At 32.3% G+C, this 16,128-nt stretch overlaps 1 protein-coding gene across 4 annotated transcripts in view; it reads left to right on the top strand.

Moving 5' to 3' along the window:
- LOC126739499 (vacuolar protein sorting-associated protein 35) overlaps nucleotides 1-11,892 on the top strand; it is a 48,734-nt gene extending 36,842 nt beyond the window's left edge. For all 4 annotated transcript variants that reach the window (XM_050445207.1, XM_050445206.1, XM_050445209.1 and 1 more), the window contains 6 exons: nucleotides 367-499; nucleotides 555-826; nucleotides 7,275-7,506; nucleotides 7,726-8,026; nucleotides 11,352-11,502; nucleotides 11,563-11,892. In XM_050445207.1, the coding sequence (XP_050301164.1) occupies nucleotides 367-499; nucleotides 555-826; nucleotides 7,275-7,506; nucleotides 7,726-8,026; nucleotides 11,352-11,502; nucleotides 11,563-11,715 (1,242 nt within the window). In that variant the 3' untranslated portion in view covers nucleotides 11,716-11,892. The remainder of the gene's footprint in view (nucleotides 1-366; nucleotides 500-554; nucleotides 827-7,274; nucleotides 7,507-7,725; nucleotides 8,027-11,351; nucleotides 11,503-11,562) is intronic.
- The last annotated feature ends 4,236 nt before the right edge of the window (nucleotides 11,893-16,128 follow it).

Here is a 16,128-nt window from a genome sequence, read left to right as displayed (position 1 = left end):
ATCTCACTCTCAAAAGCAAGAGTTGGTTAAACAAATTACAAAAATATTATATAAAAGAAGATATAATTGAACCATCAATTTCGGAATATTCTTCATTACTATTGATAATTCCAAAAAAATCTTATTCCAACGCTGAGAAAAAATATAGGGTAGGGATCAATTATTAATTAGGCAAATTTAAGATGAAAAATTTCCTCCACCTTTAAATTAATATTCTTTTTATATCTGTTGAAGTGACTTTTTAATTTAAAAAAAAACAATTTTTCATTAAAAATAAATCTCTACAGTAGGCCTTTAATTAAAACTATATTATTTAAATTGTTAGACCCACGTAACTCTGGTGTAAAATTCCTCATTTTTTTCAAGATGTTTCAAAGATTGGGCTTGGAACACTTGGAGTATCACTCTTCAGTAGCAAAAGAACTTCAAAAACTATTAAAAATACCTTTGGATACGTACAACAACATCTTGGTAGTGCTAAAATTAAAACACTACGCAGGTAAGCAGCTTTTTCTTATTAATTAATTTAAACATAAAACTCCAAATCTTTCAAGGTTTGATGCAACATTTAGACTACAACGGGCGCAAATCTTTAAGCATATACATTCTCACCAACGCCCTGGAGAATGAAACGGTTATTCCTTCACCGGACGAAACCGAACAAGCCTTAACTCTGCTCAGCACGTTGGTTTCCGAAAAAAATGAAACCTCCGAGATCGATTTGGAGGAACTCGCCGAGGAGCAATGTCTTTTGGCAAGGTTTATTCATCAATTAAAGAGTAATGTTGCCGATGAGCAATATTTGATTCTGACTGTAGCCAGAAAGGTAAGTAGTAATCTTTCTAAAGTTGTAAAGTCATATATATGGTGTCCAAAACTTCAATCAAACTGTATTTTTTGGTCAAAAATTACCTCGCTTTTTCCTATAAACATATATCGCCAAACGTTCCCCAAGGGATCTACGCCCTTTTAAAAGGCGTTTTTAAATTTTTTTTTCTACTTATTTTCGAAACAGTTTAAAATAAAATGTTGAAACTGAGATCATCCTAATTTGCACATTTGTGTTGGTAGCACTGGTAGTTTAATCGGTCGAGTAGTGACAGGTGTTTACACAGTAGTTTCAAGCGGTTTAAAACCGGATTATCCACTTATTTAAGTCGATTTAAGCTAAACTGGTTTACGCTCGCTAAAATATTTTGATTTGCTAAGTTTTGGTTTTTTTCTTTAAATTTTAGGAATTTGAGCCTGTCCGAGTAGAAGAGTACTCCTTGGTTGGTATCGCTAAAAGCAACCATTTTCGAGAAAAACGCATTTAAAAATTACACTACATCGTATTGTTTACAATAACAATTCTTATAAAAACTTTGTAGCAGGCCTTGAAACAACATTGACAAATATAGATACTATTTGGTCCAGTGGGTAAAAATGACATACACTTGAGTTTTGATCTCTGCTGCAAAACACGAATTTGACATAGTGGTATTACCTGGTGAAAAACCATGTTCTGAACAGAATATTGTTATAAAACACTTTTTTTGAATATTTTATAGCTCAACATTACTAGCAATACTAAATTTAAATATAGGTGTTATAACTTTATGCTTTAAGTTACGTTATTTAAGAGACAAGTTCAAAAATTAGTGTGAGAGTCAGAGAAAGAGCCTCTGCACATCCTTTAAAACTGTATGCTGTCATATTTTTCTTACCTGAGGCTTTTTTCGGTTTTAGTTTTTTAATGCATTGGAGAACTTTCTCAATTGTTATTTTTGAATAATAAAAATACCCTTGATTCAGTGTACATTTAAAACTTTTTGATCTTTGAGAAACAGAGCCAAAGTATTCTTAGAAAACATCCTGACAGCATCTAATCATGACGACATCTCAACGACATCTCAGGACCAATTTGTATATTATTCTCAATATTTTCATTTTGACACCTATTTGCCACCCTACTAAGTTGTTCACTTCTCTTCTTAGTGATTTATATTTAGGTGAAACCAAAGCATTTGTAGATTTATTTACCTGCCTATGAAGAATTAAATATTTTTTTTATTACATTAACAAAATTGTATGTACATGACTGTTCAGTAACTCCCTCATGAAAATAAGGGCATTAAAAAATTTTGACTTACCTTTGGTATACTGATGAAGATCTCCATGAAGCACACAACTATTCATGCTCTTTTTCACATGTACCAGTTTCTTTAAAACAAACATACTTAACACAATTAACATCCACAAGTTCATATATGCATTCACACAGTCTTCCCTGTAGCCTAGTCCAGAGCCTTTCTCTAAAAATCAACTGCTTTTCTCTGAAGCCTGAATGTCCCCATGCAAGAATAGCACATAAAAGTCTACAGTGAAACATGCCAAAGTAAGCTGCTCTTATGTGCTCAGAGACACACCACTGAGTCAATGTGTAGATCCTAAAACAGCCTAGAATCAAGATGAACTCCTAGAAACTTGATAAACACATTTGTAATCTATTGACTGCAAACCATTACTTAGCCCTCTCCTGTAACCTCCATAGCATCCTCTGCCGTTTCCACAGTAAATAAGATGGTTGTGTTATCAGCAAAAAGTCTGAACTTTGCTGCTGGTTCTAAAGCTCTAATGTATAACAGGTCAGGAAAATTGTTTTCGTTTAATTACAGATATTAATTAATTTAGTCAGTCAATGGTATAATAATAAGATCCTTTACACTTATTTTGATATTGATATTGATATTACTTTGATATTGAGACCTCCCTAAATAAAAGCAAATGTGTTTGCTCTTTTTTATGTTATTTATGAAATCTGTAGGATACTTCTGGCAGACTGGAATTTTACTTGTTACATTATGTGTAAAATTCTTAAAAAAATATGCCATGACAGTACTGGATTTGCTCTCTTTTCTGGCTGTGTCCCTTAGCATTTATGATGCCCCACATGGTCTTAGATGGATTATTAGAGTTTCTCATTAGGGTATATATCTATACAGTGTGTCGGATGAGCGAATTTATAAGTAAAAATTTTGGGGTTGAAACTTGACCATTTGGCATCCAGCCCTGCTTAATTAAAAAATAAAATTTTGCATATTTTTATTTTTTAAAAATCAAGCATTACTTAATACAAGCATTTTTTAATTTTTATGACTAGGTTAAGTAGTATTTCTAGGCAAGATATACAAAAAGTTGTTTAGAAGGCAAAATTATGCCCAAATACCGAATTTGATAACCATTGGTCTACTTTGATTTTTATGTTTAAATTATTTATTATTATTAAAATATTTGAACTGAAAAATATTTGAATTGAAAATTATCTGTGGTAATAATAAATGTTTAAACAAGTTTCTATTGTCTTGAATGCACAACAATAATTTGTCTAAGAATTTCAAATTGTTTTTTTTTTTAATTTGATCTGAAGCTGCGACAAGTCACCTATGAAGCTCTTTTCGGGTATCAATTTCTGTGACATAAATAATATTACACATATTACCCCAAAGATAATAATCCAAAGGATCTGCCTGTAAAAATATTCTAAACAGTTTTTCATTAGTCGTCTGGTGCCCCATCGTGCTGAAAAATCATCTCTAGTCGAGTGCCGATGGGAAACATCTTCCAGTAAACCTTTAAGATTATTTTGCAGAAAACGTAAATAATAGCGACCGGTTGGTTAATCTATGTGATAAAATAATTGGGCCTATTAATTTATTTCCTACCATATCCACCCATTAGTTAAAAGAAAACTTATGTTGGTTCGTCGAACGACTCTCTGTGCAAGGAACTTGAGCAGTTAATTCCGGCATTATTCCTTTTTTTTTGTATTTCTTATACCAATCCATCTTTCCAAAAATAATTGTTTTTCTTTTTTATTATTCTTCTTTATACGTTAGCAGGATGATTCAATATGTAAAATTATATTTATGTATATGCTATTTATTTTTAATGGTTAAGTAAGAGTAACCCTAGGGCTAGACTTTGCCATTATTGTATTATGAACTATGTGTGTACGTATTTGTTTTTTTTTATTCAAATAAAAAGACCTTTTATCATTATTATTTCCTTTCAAAACCCTGCACATAGAACCACACAGAACCAACTACGCCCTTGGGCTTTTTGCCAGTTGAATAAATAAATAAATTTACCAAATTTAATTATACTTACATTTCACTTGGGGATATTTCTATGGTTGGAACCTTTAGTGTGACACTGTATCTCAATGATATATCAGGTATCATCTCAATTATATTCAGTGATTCAAAAAGTTTTCCATAATTGAAAAAATATCAAGAATTTGAAATCAAAGTGACTATCACAACAAATGTTAATGTCATTAGCAAGTATATCAATTTTTTTTCAAGGCCTGCTACTAAGTTTTCATGAAAATTGTAAATAGTACTATGCAGCGTAATTTTTAAATGCGTTTTTTTCAAAAATGGTGGCTCCTAGCGTTACCGACCAACTCTATTACGCAATAAACCTCAAATTCTTAAAATTTGAAGAAACAACCAAATTCAAACTTAGCATGTAAAAATATTTTAGGTATTTTTTTATGCCCTAAGCGTTTGCCGATATACAGGGTGTTTCGGGAGAAAAGGGAAATATTTTGGGAACATATTCAGAAGGTCAAAATAAGGTAAATTAACCCATATGTCTTAATCCGATTCTTAACCGTTTCTGAAATAATAGGCTCTAAAGTTTTTTTGTATATTTTTGGAATAATTATTACATTCTCTGTATTTCTAACTCAGGTTGCAGGTATTTCATCATTGTTTGTTAATGCCTATTTTAATTCACTGGTAGTTTTGACAAGCATGATTGTGAGTTTGATTGATTGTTTCCATTACGTAATGCCTCATGCATTGTAATGGTAGCGCATTACATGCTGTTGATGAATACCGACGTCATTTCCAAATCGAAGAATTCTTAGTCGAACATTGTTTCAAACAGTTTTGGCAAATACTCAGGAAACAGGAATGTTTGCATAATAATTAATTCTGAACGAGAGGCGGGACTAAATGAAGAAAATGTTCTGGATATGGTTGAAGAGAACTTCGATTAGCATCACATGTTGACGTTTGGAAGACACTTAGGAAAAAAGGTTTTAAGCCTTTCCATATTCAACCGGTTCAACATCTTCAAGAGAGTGATTATCGCTTAAGGGTTCAAATTTGCGAATGGATCCAACAGAATCGAGGCCGACATAAATACATTATATTTAGCAATGAAGCTTATTTTACCCTCAATGGAATTAAGAACCGACACAATGACCATATCGGTAGTCAGATTAAAATCCTCATGCCACGTTTGAACGAGACTTTCAACATCGATTCAGTGTTAACGTGTGGTGTGGAATGCTGAACGATTAGTTGTTTGGTCCTTTTGTATTAGAAGAGCGTCATACTGGAGAAGGATATTTACGCTTTTCGTAAGACCATTTAATAAAGGGTGTTTTCTTTAGAGGCGGAGAACTTTCATTTGGCAATACTGTTTTTTTATGACAGCCTACCTGACAGTTCTGGGTATTTTTAGATTAGTTTGGTTTGACAATTCATCATGAACAGACTCGCGCCGGAGCAACGTTTCCAAATTGTTCAAATTTATTTTGAAAGACATGGTTCTATTCAAGAAACACATCGGGCATTACGTGAGTTTTATGGTGCTCATAATCGTCCTTCAGAGAGATCAATTCGAGATACTGCAGTACTGGAAAGAGTGTGTGAAAATTGAACCTCTAGATTACGCCACGTACGCGCTAGCCGCGGGGGTCACATGCCAGAAATCATTTTTAAATATTATGCCAAAAAAAATTCTTTAATATAAAAGCAAATTTGTTCATATCAATACAATATTTATATAGTTATTATAGTGTTTAGTTTCAATTTAAAGTTCTCGGCCTCTAAAAAAAACACCCTATACATATGATGGATAATATTCTGCTACTTGTTCGACACCGAATGTATTGTCAACACGATGGAGCCCCGCCTTATTTTAGTCGCCGAGTGCGTAATTTCTTAGACAATCGTTTTCCTGATCGTTGGATTGGCAGAGGAGAATATCAAGTTTGGCCACCGAGGTCACCAGACTTAAATCCGCTGGATTATTGCCTCTGGGCGTGGATGAAAGCTCTAATGTACGAAACACCACTAGAAACTTACTCTTGTCTTTGGTTTTTCTTCTCTTTGTCTTTTTAACAATAAAGATGCACACATTCGCTTTTTGATCTAAAATACATACAAGTAAATATTATTAAAATTGTCTGGACTGTCCATTAACCGTCTCCCGCCATTCGTCGTTTCCTCCGTCTCTCTGTAGCTTCAGGCTTATAATTAATTAATATAGAAAAGTTATATTATAAATAAAAATATATTAAAATATTAATTACTTATATTAATTCTTAGCACACAAATTTGTTGTTATTCTTTCTGTAATAATTTATTTAGTTTGATGTTTTTTTTTTGGTGTTTTTTTTAATTAGTTTCCTTATTAATTAACTTTAAGGTGACGAGTTTGTCCCACTCTTGGCTTCTTTTGTCAGTAGCTAAAGAGTATCGGTTGTTGAAAATCACGGGACAGACCTTTTTATTAATAATTTTATTAATAAATATATTATCTTTATTTTGTTTATAGGAATGTATTGACTCTTTATGGCAAATAAATTACTTTTGATTTGATTTGAAACCGTACAAGGACTCCACAATCAAATTTTGAATGCTTTAAATATTATTAAAAACAATCCCCAAGCAATTAAACGTGCAACACGAGCGCTTAACGAACGTGCTGCAGCTTGCCTTGAAGTTGGTAGGAGCATTTTCGAAAACATTTTAAATTAGTGGAATTTTGTTTTTTTACTAGTATTTATTTCTATTGCTTTTAAAATAAAAAATCTTCCAAAAATCGTCAGAACCGATTATTTCAGAAACGGTTGAAAATCATATTAAAACATATGGGTTAATTTATCTTATTTTGACAGTCTGAACATGTTTCCAAAATATTTCCCTTTCCTTCCGAAACACCCTGTATGTTTATAAGAAAAACTGAGGTTATTTTTGACCAATAAATACGGGGTTGATGCTTCGTCTACTAATTCTGGAACACCGTGTATATTTAGGTGAATTAAATTAAAATTCTTCATAATATTATTAAAATACGTGCTACCAGTTACTTGATCAAATGTAACACATCATTCGTCCTTTAGAAATGATGTGCAAAAATAATAGATGACACCTTTAATATAAAGAATAATAACAAAAATTGCTATTTCTTTAATTCTGGCCTTTCTTTTTCAGATTTTAGGCACGGGAGGCCCTCTCCGAATCAAGTACACCCTCCCGCCGATAGTTTTCCAAGCCTACCAACTCGCTTACAAGTACAGAAATCTGAAAGAAGAAAAATGGGACAAAAAATGCACGAAAATATTCCAGTTTTGCCATCAGACCATCACCGCTTTAGTTAAAGCCGAACTGGCCGAGTTACCATTAAGGTTGTTTTTACAAGGGGCACTTGCCATCGATCAAATAGGTAATTTCGCCTATTTCTGAAAAAGAAACAAACAGTCAAAGTCTCATTTTAATTATTTATGTATGTCTTCGCATGTGATCCGCTCACTTTAGAGCATCATCAGGCTAAAAAAATGTATAAAATTATGTTACAAAGTGTTTGAAACTATGGTATGCTTTCTTATGGAAAGGAAGGAAAATCAGGATGCTTCCAACTTTCTTGATCGTTAATCATTTGTAGGTTTTGAAAACCACGAAACGGTCGGCTACGAGTTCATGTCTCAAGCCTTTTCGCTCTACGAGGACGAAATATCCGACTCTAAGGCCCAATTGGCCGCCATAACTCTGATCGTCGGCACCCTGGAACAAATGAGCTGCTTCTCCGAAGAGAATTCCGATCCGCTTCGGACGCAATGCGCTTTGGCGGCCAGTAAATTGCTTAAAAAACCGGATCAGTGTAGAGGGGTGGCCACTTGTAGCCACCTGTTTTGGAGCGGCAAAAGTTTGGCGAGCAATAGGGAGGAGACGCACGATGGAAAAAGGTCAGTCTAATATAAACTTAACGTGTCCTAATTGCAGTGTCTAGACCATAACGGCGCATTTTGTGTTGAAAATAAGCATTAAAGTTCTATCCAGGTTAAAATAAGAAATAAAAACTTTACATCTACAGTATCAGTTAATCCGGTACTTACGGTGACATGTCAAGACGAACTTAAATTTAAAAAAGAACACTTAACACAGTATTAAGTATAACACAATATTAACATTTAATGACCAGCAAAAAACTAACAGTTGTTAAAATACAGGGTGGCCCATCGAAAACAGTCAAGGTTTGGGCCCCTTTTCTTTAAAATTAAAAAAAATTAACTACTAAAGAATGAAATACAGTAATGGCCAAAAGTAGATAGACAAACGGTTTTTTAAAAAAATCAAAGGAAATAAAAATTCTATAATAAAGACATTTAAGTATATTATGAGCAACATAAACATGCATAAAAATAATAAAACATTCTTTAGAAATAATCACCTAATTTGGTAAATAATATGAAATAACTAAATATATGCTGGACAAAAGTAGATAGACAAATTTAAAAAATAACCAATACTCTATTTTTTTTATTACAAACTAAACTATCTACAATATTAGTATTTTGTAAAATACCCATTATTGTCTATTACAGCCTGACATCTACGTGGCATTGATTCAATAAGATTGTCTATGAGTTTAAAACCAGTATTTTTCCATTTCTGTTGCAACCGTTCGAATAATTCACCTTTATTTGAATAGTTTGTTTCCCTAATATCACGATCTACAATTTCCCATAAATTTTCGATGGGATTAAGATCGGGTGACTGGGATGGCCATTTTAAAACTGGCAATTTTTCTTCTTCAAAAAATTGCTTCATAATTTTGGAGGAATCCTTCGGCTCATTATCTTGCTGGAATTGAAATCTCTATGGTAAATTGTCTTCGACATAGGGCAACATAACATCTCTGAGAATATCCCTGTACATAAACCTGTCCATTATGCCCTCTATGCGATGTAACGGGCCCATTCCATAACCTGAGAAGCAACCCCAAAGCATCACTGATCCATTTCCAGGCTTAACTGTGGGTTTTGTGTACTTGGGATTCAAACGCTGGCCAGAAGGACGTCTAACATATTGAATTCCATCGGAATTAAACAAATTAAACTTTGATTCGGCGCTCCAGCAAACACGTTTCCATTCATGCTTTGTCCAGTGCATATGCTGATGGGCAAATTCCAATCGGGCTAAATTCTTTTTTGAAAGCAATGGTTTTTTTGCTGGCCTACGTGCAAATAGATTCTCTTCTACCAACCTTCGTCTTACAGTCCTTGAGGACACATTACAAATCCCTAGAGCCTGTAATTCTATCTGAATTTGACGAGAAATCATGAAAGGGTTATTTTGGCTAATTTGTTTTAATTTGCGTACAGCTCTAATGTCCATTTTTTTTGGTCGACCAGATTTATTTTTTTGGCTCTAATGATCCGGTCCTTTCATATCTTTTGATAATTGCCCAAACAGCTTTTCTTTTAACATCAAATCTACGAGCAATATCAATTTGGCGATCACCCGCGCGATATGCATTAATAATGCGTAGTCTTAAATCAAGAGAGAATCTAATTCCGCGTGGCATGTTGCACCTTGAGTTAAAGAGAAGCAACACTATACTAATTTTATTTTATAAATATCTAGACAAAAAAATAATTCCAAAATCCAAAATTGTTTTTGTCTATCTACTTTTGACCAGCTATATTTATATTATTGCTTTATCTGATAGCAAGCAAAATATTTAACTGAAATTTGTTAGTATCTTTTTATAGACCGCCTTACAAATAACAATAATTTAAAATCTAGGGGACCTGTGAATAAATCTTTAAATAATTATATGAAAATAATACTTTGTCTATCTACTTTTGGCCACTACTGTACCTGTACTTTGTCTTGAGTTCTAAGGAATGTCTACGATAAACTCCCTTATTTTTGATCTGCTAGTCCCCAGTGTAAGTTAAATAATTGCTGTCCCGATACTTCATCAATTTTGTTTGAACAATTTATACATTTAGCTCCACAAGGGGACAAAGTTTTATTTCTGCTTGAACTTACTTTTGCGATTTTGATAAAGACTGACAGGATTTGTCAGAAGAGGATTTTTCAGTAATATGTCAATTTCGCTTTTCAGGTCTTTGTTTATCTTAATATCTTCTTTCTTATATTTTAATAAATTTTTTTCTTTAAATGATAGCACCCTGGACGAAGCGTTTCTTCATATATGTTAATTAAGAAAATTAAGGTTTTTTCTGTAATCAGAATGCACTGTTACATTTTCCAATCTAATCTCCTATATATTTGAAGTAAAACCAAAAAATAAAGAAAATTTTAATTCAATAACAGCAAGTGATTTTAATAACGTTTTTACATATTCGCCATTGGACATAACAAAAAACATAATTTTTGATAAAAAGAAAGCTGTAGAAATGGCTTCGCAAAAAATTAAATGTTGTTCCTTTATCTGTCTTGCCCACAAAGAGATGGTTTGGTATCTTCAGTAATCATCCTTATTAATTATTGCTTTCTCGGAAATGACTTTCCCTCTAAACTTATACAAAGACTTGTCCAATATTTCAAAAAGGAGACAAAAATTAAAAATTTTATTATCGACCAATATCAGTTTTTCCGGTTCTATCCAAAATTATTAAAACTTTCCTTAAAAGAATAATAGAGTGCATCCGTAAAGTAGCGGATAAATTCAATAAAAATGAAATGGACTGTTTCTGAAAAAAATGCCCAAACCCGTCGATTTTTAATATAGGGTTTAGGGTTTTTCTACGTGAAAATGAAATATACAGGGTGACTCAAAAAAATATATGACGTAATCAATGTTTTTTAAATGGAAACCACCATTTTTTAACACCGTTAACAACCAGACAATAACTAAGGCGATTTCAAAATTCTTTTTGAACGTTGTCAATGACATCTAGAGTAATATTTTTAATTTCCTGGCGTATTTGTTCTTTTAAATCTTCTAAACTCGCTGGCTTAGTGACATACACATTTTAAGTATCCCCATAAAAAGTAGTCGAGGGGAGTTAAATCTGGCGATCTGGGTGGCCATTCAATGAATTCTCGTCTACCTATCCAACGATTTGGAAAAACTTCATCTAGATAATTGCGAACGGGTAACGCATAGTCAGGAGCTCTATCTTGCTGAAAAACACTTTTAACCTTTACTTGTTGTCGTCCCAAGGATTGTGGGAAATGAACTTTAACATGCTTAAATTTAAAGCAACAGAAATAGAAACATAATATTATAAAATAATCGACAAATTATTATTTCAGGGTGGTGGAATGCTTAAAAAAAGGCCTTAGAATAGCGAAACAATGCATGGACGTCAGCGTACAAGTTCAACTGTTTGTCGAACTACTAAATCACTACGTTTACTTCTTCGAAAAGGGTAATGATCAAGTGAATATTGAGATTTTAAACCAGGTAAGCAACAAAGGCAATTTTTTCGAAAAATTACTAAATCAATAAAAAAAAACTTTTCAGGTGATTAAAAAAATCAAAGAAGAGCTCCCGAACTTGGAGAGTTCAGACGAGACGGAGCAAATATCCAAACATTTTAATAACACCTTGGACCACATAAGGATCCGTTTAGAATCTCCCGAAGACGGGCTTATTTATAAGGGCATTGAGATTTAAAATACTTTAAAAAAAAAATCAATATAGAATAAGGGTAATTCATTCTAGAACTTATAGGATCTAAATAGTTGCATTTATACATAAATTTTAAACAATTCTGGTGTCTATTTTTATTGTGATCGGTTATTGGCTTGTTATTTTAGAGTTTTTTGTTTGTTAATAAATTTGATCAACCAGCACATGTGTTTTAGTAAGTGAGGTCATGTACTTTTTTAAACGTAAACGGAAGAGATGTGTGGCAAAATATATGATTTTTCGTTCCACGTATCTGTATAACACCCTAAATATTACTCTTCATTTACTTTTCATTCCGAATGCACAGACCGCGATAATTGGAAAAAAAATTACATCACTTTTACTTAAGCTTGCACGGAAGCTTGATTTCATATAAAGTTCTTAAACCCATGTCTTATCGTTTATTAAAATCTACGTCTAAGGTCTATGTGTTCACCGACACTAGTCGAGTGGAAACACGTTTAATCCCAAACAATCGTTAAAATGATAAGAACTGTACGTATGTTTATTCTTCCCTAAGAAGAAGCCTAAAATGCCTGGAATGATGTGATAAATGGTGCCAAATATTTCCGAAATTATTTTAAAATATCCAAAAAACGAGAACGTTAAGTTAATTAAATAATTAAATATATAATTAATTAATTAAATAATATAATTAATTAATAATATAATTAATTAAATATTTTTGATAAATAAAAGACACCGTAGGCAGGCATTGCAATGCCGAAGGGTTTTCTGGATCTCAAGATTAAGGGATCGAATCCCGGAATTAATCTCGAAATATTTTAATAAAATAAAATTCAATTTTTTTAAGAAAAATCAAAAATAAAAATGTTTAAGCCCTAGATCTCGAAATTTCAAACAGAAAAAAAAAACGTGAAAATCGGTTTAGTGGAAGCTTCAAAACGATGTTTTTTTAAATTAGTTTTATGAGAAAACGTCCAAGAAAAATAAAAAAATTAAATTTGTTCCAAAAACCTCAATCTGATATTGACTGAGCTTTGGACCTTGCGGGGCAAAACTTGTCTTAGCTCAGGAAATATTGGATCCACAAACATGCCTCATATATGAAATTATTCGTTAGAAAAGACCCTTTCTTTAAGTGAAAACTCCATTTAAATACCTCAAAAAGTTTCCAAGTTTTCTCAAAAAAACCAAAAAATTTACTAAATAAATTTGCTTAAAACCAAAAGTATTTCATTTGGGTCAATTTTGACCTAGCATCACACTTTTCTGATAGAATTACAAAATGGTGAAAGGATTACAACAATATCTTAAATAGTTTGGAAGTTATATGCAAAAACGTCCAGGAAAAATAAAAATTAATAAAATGTTACATTTTCTTCCAAAATCTCAATCTGGGGAAGCTTAGGTCTTGATAGGTAAAACTGGTTCTGGCAAAGGAAGTATTTGGTGCGCAAAAATGCTTTATAATATACAGATCGTGTTTTCGTTCGTTACTTATAGGAAACCGCATAGAGCCGAAATTTTGCAACGTCGCGCGTGTACCAGTGCCTACGACAGAGCGCCGGCCCGAGGACGGGATTAGTAAACACCTCACTTTCGTAGGAGCTGCGTCGTTTGGCGACAAAATGTCCCAAAATATTACGCGAAAATCCAGGCATTTTTAAAATATTTATTCTAATGCGGGTTTTACAGACATGACAATGTGTAAAACCCGCATAGAGTTGTAATCTTAAAATGTTTAATATACTATGTTTTGCATAATGAAAATTAAAGCGTTATTCTAATAAAAAAATAAAATATCACCTCTGATAAAAATATAATAAAAAATCAGAAATAAAACTTTAATAAACAAACTTAAAAAAACTTAAAAGCAACACAAGGAAAGTATCTTTAAATAGGGGTCTGCATGTCCTGTGGAGATTTATGACACATATATTTAATGGCTCGTTTTTTAAAAACAAACATCGAGTCAAAAAGCCGTTTACTAATGCAACTCCAAAATGTTATTCTATACTGTAGGTATTTTTGTATGAAAGTAAGTTCCAACTTTCGACCAAAAAAAAATAGACCGTTTTTGCAGATATCAATCTCAGTTCATTTAAAACCACTCTAACAGCATAACATCGTCTAGCCAGTTTTTGCCCCCTGACATATCTCCATAAAACTTACGTTTATGATCGATAACAATTCGAAGAAATCTGTTAAAATTATTCACTTCCAATTCTTTCTTGTGAATCATGAACTGCTCTGAACATAAAAACTGAACAATTTAGTCTTATCTATGTTTAAAGACAACAAATTAGCATCAAATCACTGTTTAATCATTAATAAATCTTTAGAAATTGTTTTTGTTAATGTGCTTTTATTATTGTCTGCCCATAAGATAGTGGTGTCATCTGCAAAAATGGTGAAGAATCCTCTTATCTGGAGAAACGCCAGGTCATTTATATACAATAGAAATAAAATAGGACCGAGAAACGAACCCTGCTTACTACACAAAGTTCAGACAAACTGCCATTTGGCCAAACAAACTTTTTTCTGTCTAACAAAACAAAATTTTAACCATTCTAGAGCAACTCCCCTAAACCCATATCTAGAAAGCTTATCGAGCAATTTCCATGGTTGACACAGTCAAAGTCTTTAGAGAAGTCGCAGAATACCGCTGCAGCAAAGTGACCTTCTTCAAGCTCAAATATAATCTCTCCAGGAATGAAAACATTACTCGACATTCATTTAATATGTTATTTTTTTTAATTAGGAAAGCTACCATTCGTACTATAACCAGTTTCTCAATAACTTTAAAGGCTTTTTAGGCTTTATTTTTATCTTTTTCATGAATGAATTTCATCATGAAAACAATTATTGAAAATACTTAAAACACTAAAGACCATAAACATAATATATTGATTTAAAATTTTCTTAAAGTAAAAAAAAGAAAAAGAGAAAATGGCTCTCATAGACATGAAGAGACAGTATTTTTAAGAGTTCGGATTGATTTTTGTAGATAAAATAGATAATTTTCTGTGAGGTTTATAACTAGATTTTTTTAAAGATTTTCTAATAAGATTTTGAGATTCCCATATTAGGTTGTTATAAATCAAAGTCTTAATTAATATACGCACACTGATTAATTTTGCCTAAAGGAGCCATCGTCTCACAAACTAAACACATTTACATATATCTATCTATTTGTGATTATGATATCCAAGAAAAATTTTTAACAACTACCAAATTGCAATACGGCAAACACGAACCTGTGTAAAAACTCTCCCACACGACTCGGATGATGAATTTTCACAACAAAACCTTAGTTTGTAGAGGTTTGAGACCATCGTAGGTCGATTAAGGTATTCATTGTTAATATCTGGACAAAAAATTATTAAAATCTTTTGAGAATTTCAGGAGATACGGGCATTATATTGATTAAATAACAGGGAGCGCGGACTATAAATTAGTTGATGGCAACCGACATATCGATGGCCTAGGTGCAATACCTTGTATGTACTATCACAGATTTAACTAGCTACGCTCGTTTTGCCTCCACGATTCAAATATCTCGTTTTATAAAAATTCCTTCTTATAGCAAAATTAATTTGCTACAAAAAAGGTCCTATAGACTTTTTAGCTAAAACAATTAGGGAAGCAGGAATTTCTATTTCTTTATTTTTGCATTGTAATTCCTATGGTGCGTAATGAGATGCAGCACCCGGTATAGATATACATATTTATTATTTTATTAAATATAATAGTAATTACCTAATTTTAATTTGTTTTTTTTTTGTAATCAGAAACAAATGTGTTTAAATACTCATATACTTTATTTTAAAAAAATATGGGAATAAAATAAATGGGAATTCTACAAAATAACTTTTTTCATAAAAATAATGACAACAAAAATATTACATATTTCTAAATTAAATATTCTAACATATTTAACAAAAAAAAACATCCTATATATAAAGCAAAATCAATCAATATCAATCAATTTCAATTCAAAACACAAACCACAAACAATAATGTTGCCGCCATGTCAACTGTCACGGTTTGACGGTTGACGAGCAAAGTTGTCATAAGCATCTGTAGTGCTAAAGTCCAGTTTATGCTCACGCTCATGCAAAGGCGAATGGCAGACGATCCCTTTTGGTAGTTGGATTTGTTTATGAAATTAATAGTATTAAGAACCAACCAAACCAAAAACTTCTTTTGACTAGTTTACAATCAAGGTGCACGATACAAAATACAAAAGCGCCACTTTAGGCGCCCGACGCATGTACCAACATTTTACACGTCATTTGAAATTTCAACCCTGATTGGAAGCCTAACTACAAATTCATTGGCATGAACACAAACGTCAACCTGTCAACGTCATAATTAGTAGAGCTGTTTACTATTTACATTGCTGACTCTAGTATTTCAAATCACATCCCTACT

This window comes from Anthonomus grandis, chromosome 8, assembly GCF_022605725.1.
Source record: "Anthonomus grandis grandis chromosome 8, icAntGran1.3, whole genome shotgun sequence".
Taxonomy (NCBI): Eukaryota; Metazoa; Arthropoda; class Insecta; order Coleoptera; family Curculionidae; genus Anthonomus; species Anthonomus grandis.
This window is presented reverse-complemented; position numbering and strand designations above follow the sequence as displayed.